General features: G+C 48.8%; 1 protein-coding gene across 1 annotated transcript in view; it reads left to right on the top strand.

Moving 5' to 3' along the window:
* The first annotated feature begins 708 nt into the window (after positions 1 to 708).
* The window catches only part of LOC126536498 (flavin-containing monooxygenase 5-like), a 54,145-nt gene continuing 41,375 nt past the window's right edge, over positions 709 to 13,478 (top strand). Inside the window, exon 1 of the mRNA XM_050183490.2 lies at positions 709 to 1,718. Coding sequence (XP_050039447.1) covers positions 1,711 to 1,718 — 8 coding nt within the window. The 5' untranslated portion in view covers positions 709 to 1,710. The remainder of the gene's footprint in view (positions 1,719 to 13,478) is intronic.

Below are 13,478 nucleotides of genomic sequence, written 5' to 3' on the forward strand. Positions count from 1 at the left end.
ACGACGAGACGGTCCAGGAGTTCTACTTCTTCTTCGTGCAAGTTTACTGAAGGCTCTCTGAATCACACTAAAGCACGTTTAAGCGCTGTGATGGCCATCAGACTCTGCTTCAATTGATAAGTGGCGCTTGGAGGGAAAAGTGCCGACAGCTTTTGCGACGCTAGGTCCAGCGGCAGCTAGCAACACCCTTTCTCCTCCTCTCACGTCTAAGTTTCCACTCTCTCAAATTATATTACGCGCGAGCCCTGGTGCGGTCGTTCACAAAAGTTTACGGGACACGTAATTTGCCAAAAAGCATTATTCTCATGAAGCCTGGGCACTGCTAGAACCTTGAGTTCAATGCTCCGGGGTGTAGTAGTTTTTGCGACCTACACAGTGATCAATTAAATTATGGAGGCGCCATGCCTTAAAACCTAGCAGAAATTCAGATTCGCCGTGGAGCACGTGTCCCGTAAAATTTCGCGGCCGACTGTACTTGTATTTGTTCGCGTAATTACGCACCGCGTGGATCGCCTCGACATTCTTCGTCAATACGAAGCTTGCGGGAAGAACGAGTTAAGCGCTCATTGCCGGACGGGCTGTTACGCGTCCGAGGAGGAAATCGGCCGCCCATCACAACAAGCGTCGTCGGCTTTGCCTCTTTCCTCGAGTTCGTCTCACCCACGGCACCGCGGCGTGCCCGTCGGTCGATCGGCTAGCCGGGCGGCGGCGGCGGCTTGCGTAATGTAGCCGGCGCTGCAACCGACGACCAGCTGCGAGAAGCGTCGAAGGCGACCGGAAAGTGGAGAAAGAAGTTGCCGGGTCTCCGCCGGTCGGACAGTATGCGCGAGCGCCCTTGCCCCTTCACTACCCGCGCTCTGCGGCTGCCGTGATCCAGTCGCGTTCGGGGCCTCTCACTGGCTTTGTTCGACGGCGAGTGACGTGTGCTGGTGGTTCGAAACTCGTTCGAGTGGTTTTCTCTTCTATTTCTTTCTATCTTTCTTTTCTTTTTCTGTGCTGCCCCTGGAATTTCCAACGATCATTGACGATCAACAAGCCTGCCTTTAGACACTGGCCACACCTGGCTTTCTGAGCGGCGGGCGGCTTCGTATCTGCAACAAGCATCGTCTCTTGGATCTTGTCGGACGCTAACCGAGCGAAAGCATCGCGTCCGGCTCATCTGCGGAGTGGACAAAGCATTTAAAGGTGCCTTCGAACCAGTACGTCGACGGTATAGTCTCGTGGCTTGACTATTTCTTTGAGGCAAGTCAGCTCCGACCACAACGTGCGCGTTATAAATGCTCTCTGTCAAAAAAAATAATAATAACATTGGACGCTTGCAAGTTTAGGAATAAGACATCGGGAGCATTCAGCGATATTGAAGGCATCGGACCAAGCTTTGAGGCTGCAGAAGAAAACTCTCGCCTCGAATCGTTGCTTCAAGGATCACTATTGTGCTTTTTGGAAACGGATTCTACAGATGCAGGAAGCATGGTGCCACTACTAGCCACTGAATTCAACAGTCGCGCTCTTTTCCCGGCCTTTCGTGTTTGATAGACTGTGAACAAGAGACATCGTTCGGATCTACCACAAAAGCGCAACCGAATACGTCTGAATCTTATCAACTGCCCACAGGAAGTTCGGTGCTCTTCCATTGGTAGGCTGAAAGAGCCGCTGGAGCTTCGGGCCGGGAGTTCTGCCTTCGCGTCGGAAACGTTGTCGCCAACGGAGATGAATTCGTGAGTAGTGCTTCTCATTGCACAATCACTTTGGTTAAGGAACGGCTAGATGTTGCTATGCTTAGGGGAATGCTATGCTGGCTATGCTTGGAACACGCTACAGAAAAGAAAAAAAAAGGGGGGGGGGGGGGATGCGTGCGGGACACACAGCAGTCTTCCTGTATAGTCCAAGGCCTTTTCTTTTTCCTGTTACATGTTTATCTCTATAGGGTCTTCATTCGGCCGACGTTTCTTCCTTCATGTGTCCTTGTTGCCTTATTATTAACCTCGTCAATGCCGCGCCGTTAGCATGTTTTGCACAGTGACCAGCACGCAAAACGACAAACGAAAAATTGTCAGCGTTCATTCTACCATGTCTTCCTTAGCTAGTAGGACTCTGTCATTTTTTTTTTCGCGTGAATGGTGCCGTCTATCACCGTACAACTATTTATCAGTTCTTTAACAAGTGTCCTTAAGGAATGGTGCAGTCAGCGAATACCGAAGACGGCTCTTGCAGATGACAGATATTCCGCAGGTGCTCTGACGTATTGAACGCATGGAAATTAAGCGGCAGCGATATTAACGACTATATATCCCTCGTGATTTCATGCTTTTGTGTCATAAAGGAAAAGATTAGCTAAAGTTCACGCTGCCGCAATAATAAAAAAAAAAGACTTCTATCTTCGCGCTGCCTCCCAAAGCTATGAAAAAACAAGCTCTTCTGCGCTGAACACCCACACTTGATTTATGAGAGCTCCCGTTCTAGGCGCAGTACGTTCGTCGCAAACTACGTAGAGTCGTGTGACTGCTTTTGACAATGGCGCATACGGGGAGGAATGCTGTCGAAGGAGTTTTATCGAGCCTGGTTGTCAGTATTGATGTTTTTATTTCGCTACATTTGTCGTCACGACGTGCATTTCAAGAAACCCTAAACATTACACCCCGCATCTAACTTACACCAACTTCATAAGCGTTCCAGTTACCGCCAAACTCCTGTTCGCCACCTCGTCCCTATAATTTCGAGTAAAGCTAGCAGCTAAAAAGGCCACATGAGAAAAAGAAAAAAAGAGCAGGCCAGAACATATAGCTCTGCTGTCTAAGTGTGCGACATCATACTTAGATTGTGATGTATCGACAGCTGTGCCCGCGTGCGTCATGGGTGACCTGGCGCATGTTGCCATTTATCAAAGTGACCTTTCTATATATAGTATCTCTTTTCTGATACCGTGCGTGCTGCGACGCGATCGCTCAACATATCTCGAATTTTCTGTCAGATATGTTCAAAGTGGATGAAGTCTGTCCATAATGCTATAAAACATGCGTGACCGAACCTACGCCTCCCAGCACTTAAACCCGATGCTCTAACCGTTAGGCCACTAACCCAGGTATGCTTCTCTTGTGCCAAAGCCGTTCTTCGAAACATCTGGCGGGTGCGTTACTTGTCAGTTTTTCGCATCCTTCCCTCATCACAGCTAAATATTTGAGACGCTCTGTTAGACTGTGTATTGCTTTCGGGATGTGCCCACATTTTTGGGCCACATGACGATACCTCCAAAGTGGGTGAAGTCCGCCTATAATGATGTGACATTTAAAGAAAAAGGCGTGTGACTAAGGATGTTTGGCTATGGGCTACGCGATGTTCAATACGGCGGTTTTCGTCAAATGCCAGCAGCTGAACACCATTGAGATGGACGAGTGCTTGGCAGGGAGACTGGCTGGGAACACCTAGAGATGATGACTTCGTATATGCAACGGTAATAGCTCAGTTGTCAGCCACTCGCCTTGCGCGAAAGAACTGCGATGTCTGCGTTATATTTATTTCCACTTAGCAACACCAGATGAATTAGGCCGAGGCAATAGCCGAGGCTGCCAAGCATTTACATCAGTTCCAACTATAATAGCCAAGGTATCCGGTCGCAGCATCCTCTCGCTTCTTCACTTGCCAGTCTCCTCAACGCCTCTTCCCTGTTCCACTGCTCCGTGGGATTGTCCAATGACCTGGGACTTTCCACCTATTCCCCAAAATGTGAATGCCGACCACGCAGAAAGGCAGTTGTCTTTCACAAGGTGGCGCGAAGCAGAAATTTGCGACGCTCCTCCCGGCCACCACGCTGTCTACACCGACGCCGCCCTCAGCGACGAAGCTTCAGCCATAGCGTATACAGCACGGCCACGGGCTACTCCTCCTACCGCCCTGTCTGTAACGACCCACTAATGGCGGAACTGGCTGCGCTATCCGCTGCATGCGACGCCGTCTTCAAGCCTGCTTTTGCAGCCTTCACTCAGCATACTATTCACACGGACTCACAGGCCTCCATAAAGTCCTGTGCCCGGATGAATTCGCGCAATAATGCTGTACACTCGATACACTACAGTGTGGCCGACGAGACTGGCCACACTGTCCGCCTCGCATGAATGCCTCGCGCGTGCACAGCTGTCGATACATCACAATCTAAGTATGATATCGCACGCTTGGACAGTTAGCTGAGCTATATGCCCTGGCCTATCTTTTTGCTGGAGTCGCTGGCAACGGGATGACCGACTCCAGGGCCGAATGGCCAATGGGCTTTTTTCCTGCCCCTCGGAAAATCGACCACAACTGCCTGACCACCCATACTTCATCGACCTGGACATAGTCCTGGCGGGGGCGGCTCGAAGGGCCGCACTTCGGAATCTTCTCCAGAAAAATCCTGCGCCTCTGCCAGGGACGTTCACCCGTGCTGAAATCACGCGCCAGCGGCGCATCGTCATAGAAACAGCAGTCATACCAGCGCGCCGCGCCAGGATGCACCTTCAAACCGGGCAATCAGTCGCTTGCTGCTCCTTTCCAGTGCTGCGACTTTGGGGACGAAGACACAGGAGACTTAGAGCAGGCGAAGATACGAAGAAGACTTTGTACACTATTGACAGGATATAGCAGGGAAATAGCAGTCATAGCAGAAAATTAATGCAGCTGCTAATACCCGTGAAATAACCTTCGCACTCCACCAGACTGACCACCGTCGACTGGCGGTGATTTTTTCTGCTAACGCCAGTTTGTCCTTAAATGTATTTGTAGGCGCAGGCTTGCCGATCCGTCGTCGTACGAGACAAGGCGAGGCCTGTGGTGACGTCACCCGCGTCGCATTCCTTGTCGTTAGCAAACAATAAGTTCTTGAAGGTTCGTTACCCTTCCTCGTTTCACGTCGAGCAAGACACTTTCGAATCATTAGCGCTGCCTGCCGGCTGGGTGCTTCACCCGTCTTGCATATATGGCTGGGCACCAGCAGCATGCGGGGAAGCTCAAGTAACTGCGATGAATGCCCGCTCGAGGATGTGCCGCACAACACCAGAGAACCAGCTGCTGGATTAGCAGCCCGGTCTGCTCGGCTCTCGCTGAGCACCGGAGAAGGGCGGTAACCACCTTCTCCCCTACGCTGAGGCCTCAGGTTTTAGACGCCTGGCCCCTTCCCACTGGTCCCCCCGAGAGACGGCACCTCACATTCTAGTCATTACTTCACTTCTACAAGACTCAAGAATGGTCGACACTATCTGATATTACCGCCTCACTTCAGCATCATCATCATCATCATCATCATCATCATCATCATCATCATCATCATTATTATTATTATTATTATTATTATTATTATTATTATTATTATTATTATTATTATTATTATTATTATTATTCAACAATAACACTTTGCAACCACTACAACTCCCGCCACCAGTACCAACGAAAAAGTGAAAGAACTATACGTGCAGTCCTTTTCATCAAGCTGCACACGTGATTTATTTCCCGACACTTAAAACTTTCTTTTGAGCAGTCATGCAAAAATCGGCATACTTCGGACATTCACCATGCAGCTCTTGTCTAATGGCGACTGTAATTAAAGAGCGAGTGGTATCGCGCTTTGTAGTTTGAACAGCAATGCATCAGGCGGAAAAATTTCCCACACTGACGGCCAGGCCAACACAGCCTGCATCAACAACAGAATCACCGCCACCATCACTGTCACCGCCTGGCTATGAAATCATTTACCGCAACTAATTCATCGTTCGCCCACGACACCTCAGCCATCGTAAACTTCGTGAAAAACATCTGTAACCCGTTGCAAAGGAGCCAAACTGAACTCCGTGACGACTGCACGACACTCCGTGCCAACGGCGACGATGATGGCGACTTGGTGACGATAGTGACGGTACCTAAGAAACTTCGTTTAACAACATCCCATGCATCAGAGAGTCGTCTTAACGAAAGCAACGCTGAAAATGAGGCTGCGTTTGCGCAAAGCCGCACTGCGAACGACCACATCAAGCACGAGCTATTCTGTTTGAACATATTGCCTGCCTGTGTGTCTGAACACATATGCACAGACACCACTACTCTCAGAGTATGCGTCGCACACAGCACTGCTCATAAACAGCCAAGGGGCAAATATTGCTTGGCTACAGAAGCGGCATCCCAGTGGATACGGCATTGCACTGATGATCTCGAGTCGGTGGGTTGGATGCCAGGTTTGTTCCCTTGCTGCTGTTCCCTTGCCAGGCTATTGAGCACTATCCTTGTCTTCTGCATATTAATTATCAACCCTACTCTTGCGCCCGCCGCGGTGGCTTATCGGCTATGGTGCCGCGCTGCTAAGCACCAGGTCGCGGCATCAAATCCCGGCCGCGGCTGTCGCATTCCGATGGGATCTAATGCAAAAACGCCCGTGTCCCGTGCATCGGTACCACGTTATAGATACCCTGGTGGTCAAAATTAATCCGGAGTCCCCCATTACAGCGTGTCTCACAATCAGATCATGATTCTGGCGCGTAAAACCAGGAATATGATCTAATTTTTAAGCTTTGCGTGACAATCCATCGGCGAGACCCCCCCCCCCCCTTGCACAGCTCCCAGTCGCGTATTGCCGCTGTGCTTGAGATCGAGCCCCGCGAAGTCAGCCGCGTCGCGTTCCTTCTCGTTAGGAAACGATAAGTTCTTGAAGGTCCATTACCCTTCCTAGTTTTCGGAGGGTAAAGTTTGGTTCTTCTGCAGCGTATTGTGAGGGTTTATGTTGAGGGCGAGGAGGACGGCACGATAAAGTCCAGACGACGACGGCGTACCGGACACAGCAAACCCGTTCTTGAGCCTTAAATACGAAAGATTGCGTCTAGGTAAGTGGGTTCTTGCTCTTGGAAGTGAAGCATCAGTACAAAGTCGTAACGTGACATTAATCTAACAACTATTATATTCACCTTCCTAAAAGAAAATATATGGGATATACATGTCCACGAAACGTGACAAAGAACAAAAAGGAAAATGATGTGAAACACCGCATGCTCATACGCAATCAGTGGTGGTTTTCTCCAGATTAAGCAATGTTATGAAGTTCTTTCCTGGCCACTCAGCGCTTGCTGTGAAAGGGCGCAAGCGACCCGTAACGCTTTACGGTGGCCTTTGTTTTTACAAGCGATAACTTCGCCAGTGCTTTAAGCGAACGCGTCCTTATCCCTGATGTGAAACTGATGTGAAGACTATAGTACCCAGCGTTCCTTGAAGCTCAGAGGCGCATACCTTAAGAAAGAAAGTTTCCTTACGGCGCTGTTGTGACATGTGGTCGGCCCCTTTCCTGTAGTTTAAAGCCCCTCGTGACGCGCCGTGTGCGGCTCATCTACGCGGTAACAAGTTCTTCCCTTCCTCAAACCGCGGAGACATTCATTTTCCTTCCTGAACAGCCACAACGTCGTTGCGCAACGCTCACGTTTCTCGGAAGAGACAAAGTGAATGGAATAATTCCCCTGCACTCACTCAGCTGTAAAGTGATGGCAAACTCTAAGGCAGCTGCCTTTTTGGTTTTACATGTTAGCTTTGGGGGTGTAGAGAGAGAGGGGTGTGGGTCATGGTCTAGATTGCATTAGGTCATGCGAGTGCTTGACTCTGCTATCTTCGGCTTTCTTGTAAATTTTCTATTTGCTACTTCCTTTCTTTTTTCCACATTAAACGGTGCAGATAAAGATCCTAACTCTCCCTCCCTTCGTTACTGCGACGGCACTTAAGGGCTCGAAATTAGACTTGCTTTGTGCACCCTCCCATCCGTTCCGTTACGCCTTTGTCGTCATGCCACCTCCTTTCCCTCGTCTGTTCACTACGAGGCGGAGAATGAAAATGACCACTACCGTCACTGGGGATCGCGCTCGTGACACGACAGCAATGTGCAACTGGAAGCAAGGAGGTTAAAAGTTTTTCTTTAATCTCCTTGACTGGAAGCCAGATGCGCTATAACCACAGAGTTGTCACGCAACTAGCGCCCTTGACAGCTTGTATATTGTGCCCGACGCAGACTCTACGAGTATATGTATATATATACACGGCCCAACTTCTCAACGCTATACACACCGTGGAGTACTGCAAGGGTGGTATACGTGTTGAGCCCAACATTCTTCAACGTTGTGCTAATTGGTCTCATAAAATGCCTACCAAATACGGTGCGCCTGCGTATGTTTTTCGGAGGCAACAGGAGCCAATGCGTTCGTGAGGCGTACTAGCGGCTCTGTGCAGTTGCCGTTCGCCTCGCGCAGTTCTCAACGTTCATTACGCAAAGATATATTTTCGATCTTTTCAATTTGACTTCTCTAATGATTAATAGTAGTGTCACATGAGTACAAACTCGGAAATATCTTGATGTGCTACGTCATCCACAGTGACGTACAAAATATCACGGTATAATAATTGGCTCGCTCAGCTCTGTACGCTTGTGTGGCCTTAGTGCATATAGCTAATCGAAATATATCGTACCTTACTCTAACGCACCGCCTCTGCGAAAAGGAAAAGTACTCAAGGCAAGGCCGCAAGGCCGCCTGCATCTGTCGATGCTGACACTGCGCACAAACTTATCGTGAAGGAGTCCCACAGCGAACGAGCACCAGTGTTTGTATACGTACTCGAGCCGACACGCGAGGGATACGGCCCAGTTCGCCTTCGCCTGTCTGCTGCGATGCCATCGAAGGTCGCAGCTATATCAAACTAGCACGGTTTTCTCTGTGGCAACTGAACTGCCGGCGCTGTACTACTTGGTTTCACAGCAATCGTGGCAATCGAGCAGAATTAACGAGGCTCGCTCTAGAGATCGGACTGAGCTCGAAACTGCAAAGCCGGCCCTGTGACGCTGAGGAACAAGCGGCAAGGGGACACGTTCACATAATCGCGCTCCTGACTGGCTGAGGCCAGCTGGAGCTTCTGTGCAGGCGACATATTGCAACTCCAACAGACCACTTGTAATGCTTAGAGCAGTTAACCGGTGGTCTATTAAGAGTTACAGAATGGGCGCCAAGGGAAGACATACGCACTCGTGGACCGCGGAGAACTAGGTGGCGCGATGAAATTAGGAAATTTGCGGGCACATAAGAAGATGTCGCCTGACGCAAGACGGGGGTAATTGGAGTCCACTGGGCTATCACAGGCTATATCATAGACATAGGCTATATCATAGACATAGGCTATCAGCAAGCCGACTAATTTTCCGGGAAGGTGCATTGACCGGCTGCACACATATTCAGTGCTTACAGTTCGCGTACGGCTGTGGTTTCCAATATTTGTCTATTTCTCGGTGCGAACTATAATTTCATGATTTTTTTTATTTATTTCTCACTTTTGATGTAATCGGATTCGGTCGTGCATTACCAGTGTTTTTTTTGTTTTTTTTTTTGAATTCATGTATGTCGGTGTGTGTTGTCTTGAGCGAAACGACGCGTCTTCCTGCTTTTAAAGCGAAGCTTTCTTTGCCTGCCCTGCCGGGCTTGGCGCAGCTGTTGTCTGCTGCTTGGTTGGTCGGTATCTCGGCGGATATATTTGTGGATAACTACTCGAAGTTATATGTGCGCAGAATGCAAGTACCAGAGAACAGGCTTATACAACTCCTGTATACTGACCGACAAAGCAGTGTCAGTAAGCGCACCTCTGTTCTGCACAACAACAACAATAATAACAACAAAATCCCTACGAAAACCTGGACATATAATGTCAGTTCACAAGCATCTCTAAATCACACCGGCCTGTCATTGGAATAGCACGTTATAATGAACGGACTCTTTGATTTACTTCATTATTTTGGTTCAGTCATTCGGTATGTGCCACTGACTCTGCGCGCATGTGCCACGGTGACACAGGAAGCACATAATACTTAAATGTGGCTAGATATGTGTCGTACTTCTCATGGCATACACTTACCATCACGATTCCTCCTTCGGCATGCATCCTGCGTGATATCCGTCCTTGAGACATTGCTGAGTAGAAATGTGACAATGTTCATCCGCCTGATTTGATGTTTGCATTTTGGCTTATTTTGCCAGCGGTGTAGTACATAGACATAAAGATTGGATGAGGATAAAGTTGTGACCTTTGAGATGGATAAAGACAAATATTTCACGTGATTGCATGTCATACAAGATGACAGTAAACACATTTGTGAGCATCGCCGTTAGTTGTAAAAAAATTTAGGTAACCGCTTCGCTAAATCTTCTCTTCACGTAGGTTCCAACATATGCGTTGGATCTGCTTAATTTTTTTCCCCCATTAGGGTAGTACATTTTCCAGTTTGTCCTAGCCAGCCCTGCAGTCACTCTTATTAGCTATGCGCCGCAGCCCACATGAACAATTGGTAGCAGAGATACGATTACCCCACCATCAAGCGGTCGACAGAGTATACGGCATTGTATTTCTGTGGCTACCTGGGCACTGCAACATCACTGGCAATGAATGCGCCGACAAAGCTGCCCGTGAGACACATAATGTATGTGAAAGCACCTCGATATACCATTCTCGAGAGCGGATGCAGCGCGGCACCTCAGCGGGCTTGCCCATATTATTACTCAAAGGAAATGGAACACACCGGAATTTACCAACCGACGCCTATACGCCAAAGACCCACATATGAAATTACAACTTTTACCAGGTTTTAACAGACGGGAAAAGCATTACTGTGCCGCCTGCGAATAAAGTTTCTTTTACAAACGCATACTCATTCCTAATTGTAGTGGCGGACAGTGCCGATTGCAGCAGACGTGGTGTTGAGGAAGCCACCCAACATATCTGATGTGACTGAGAGGGGAGAAGAGTGCCCTTCGGACAGCTTTGGGACACTTAGATGACAGGCCCTTTACAGAGGAGAAGATATCTTAGGCCCGTGGCAACGTACGCTTGCTATGTGCAACGGTGCTGCTGCGTTTTTTGCAATGCAGCAGCTTGTATAACCGCCTGTGACTAACTCAACGACGAACGCATGCCTGTCTGACTGTGCAAAGTGTGAACTTCTCTCTTCCATCTCCTCTTTCAATCCCCTTTCCCTTTTTTATCCTGCAGTGTAGCCTACCGGGCTCAGCCTGGTTAACTTCACTGCCTTTCCCTTACGACTTCTCTCTCTCCCTCTCTCTCCATTTCTCTCCAATTTGTCCTACGTAACGAGTGAGTGAGTGAGCGAGTGAGCGAGCGATCGGAGCGACTGGAGGCGAATTTTCGTTAGCCACAACCATATGAAGCCAACCGATAATGAAGCCAATGAATTATACCAAGGAGGCGTGTGAGATTTAAACCCCACAAACGAATATCCATCGTACTCTGCGTGAAAAATAAATAAAGTGTACTGTAAACTAACCACCGTATTCAGAAATGCAACTTAAGTCGAAGCCCATGCTTGACTTGATTTAGATGACGCCTGGCGTTAACGTGCCCAAAGACGCCCACTGCGTTTTCTTCGGCGCGTTCACGATAGGCGTCACTTAGATCAAGTCAAGCATGGGCTTCAACTTAAGTTGCATCTCTGAATACGGGGGTAAGGAGCAGTGGGGCTGTGGCTATGAGAGAGAGAACGACGACGAGAGAGACAAACCTTGTTTAGGTGCTCGATCAGCTGTACTACCTCTCGCTGCTCTATAGTTCTAGTCACGAACGCCTACTGCACAAAGTGCCTCACGACATTTGGTGGAAGGTGCTGGACCTTTTGCAACCCTGGAACTCCGAAGCCGGACGATCCCTGTGACATCTCCCATGCCTGAGGAAACTAGTCGTACCGATCCACCCCAGGCACCGCCACCTGTAGTCTGTCCTGGTGCGCCACGCCAACGGGATCCTCTCATATTCAATGGCATTGACGATCATGACGTAGAGGAGTGGCTGTCATCGTACAACCGAGTGAGTGCCCACAGCAAATGGACTGAAGCTGACAAGCTTGGTTGCGTACCATTCTACCTTTCCGGGGTCGCCCATCTTTGGTTCCGCAACCATGAGGCTGACTTTTCCACCTGGACAGCATTCCGAACGACACTTCGAGTAGTCTTAGTAGTAGTCTTAGTAGTAGTCTTAGAGTAGTCTTCGAGTAGTCCCTGCTGTGCGCAAACTTCGGGCTGAACAACAGCTTCGCTGTCGTGCCCAACAAAAGGGCGAAACATTTACGAGCTACATTGAAGATGTAGTTGACATTTGCCGGCGTATCAACCCAGATATGACCGAAGATGACAAGGGCAAGAACATCTTGAAAGGCATAGAAGATGACGCCTTCCAAATGCTCTTGGCAAAGTATCCTCAGACGGGCAACGACCTCATAACGCTTTGCCAGAGCTATGAGGAGCTGCACAAACAACGGCTTTCTACGCTCCGCGCTCTCGCTCCGGAAATAAAAGTCTGCAATGTGCTAGAAGAAATGGCACGAGAAAAAGCTAGCCCAAATACCCGAATAGCTTACACTTCAAATTGTCCGTTCTTCTGTTACTGCTTTTTTACAGATTTCTTCACTTGCCAATGAACTTGTCTGCGTAGCACTGATATCGGCTCGTCGTTATTTTGTGCCGATTTCATTTGAACCAGGCAGACTCCAAGAGTGACAGCGTCTATGCAAGCATTTTTGAGGCCACAGCAGGCAACGCTGTAGCGGATGAAGACAACGTGTAAGCACACTGCAAAGAATTCTCTTTCTTTCCACCTCCGTGTTACTTTTCCTCGAAATCTTGATATTTTTTCCCAGTCATCTCATTCTTCGGTGGGGCCATTCCCGCTCGTGTGCTTATGTCATGTGTGAAGGAGGCAACATGAACAATTTGTTCTTAAAAAGATCCAAGTATCCGCTGCGAAGACCTGCTGCTGTCGCACTAGATGTGTTCAGAACCGCTGAAGCCTGCTGAATTTTCTTTTCGTTTCTGCTACGTTGTGTAATGGGAACTGTCCCTGGGTGTGACTCTGGATTAAGTGGTCAGCAGCATCGCTTGACAATGCTAAAGCAAAAACGCACACACTTTTGCACTTGAGCGAGGAATTGAGTTAGATCCTGTTTTATTACGCTTGACTTGAGACACCAACTTCTCCTGAGGAAAAAAAGAAACAAGACTACTATTTGCGCAAAGCCTTTGCGGCTGCAGTTTCGTGCTCATACGTTCACGCCATTTATTCGCTTCTGCGTAACCGAAGGGGGCGTTTTGTCGCTCCCGTGCATTAAGAGCTGCTAATGATTGTTGTTTACGTATACACATCAACCAAATATGGCCGGGTCGTTTCTATAGGCGCTGACATCTATGAGCCCGCGTTAACAACACCTAAAGGAGAGATGGATGACTTTACGCCTCCGTACACAGCGTCAGGATGTGTTTTTCAGCTCCGACAGGACTCGCGAACCAACGCAATTAACGCTGCACTCCGTGAAATTACAGTGGCCCTCCTTAACACCTCTCCTAGTCGACTCACTGCCGATCGGCTAGAGCGGATCGCTAGTTAGAGGGTCAGAAGGTTACCATAAAGGGTCATTGCGATTGCATAAGTTGGCAGCGGGA

Source organism: Dermacentor andersoni, chromosome 4 (assembly GCF_023375885.2).
Source record: "Dermacentor andersoni chromosome 4, qqDerAnde1_hic_scaffold, whole genome shotgun sequence".
Taxonomy (NCBI): domain Eukaryota; kingdom Metazoa; phylum Arthropoda; class Arachnida; order Ixodida; family Ixodidae; genus Dermacentor; species Dermacentor andersoni.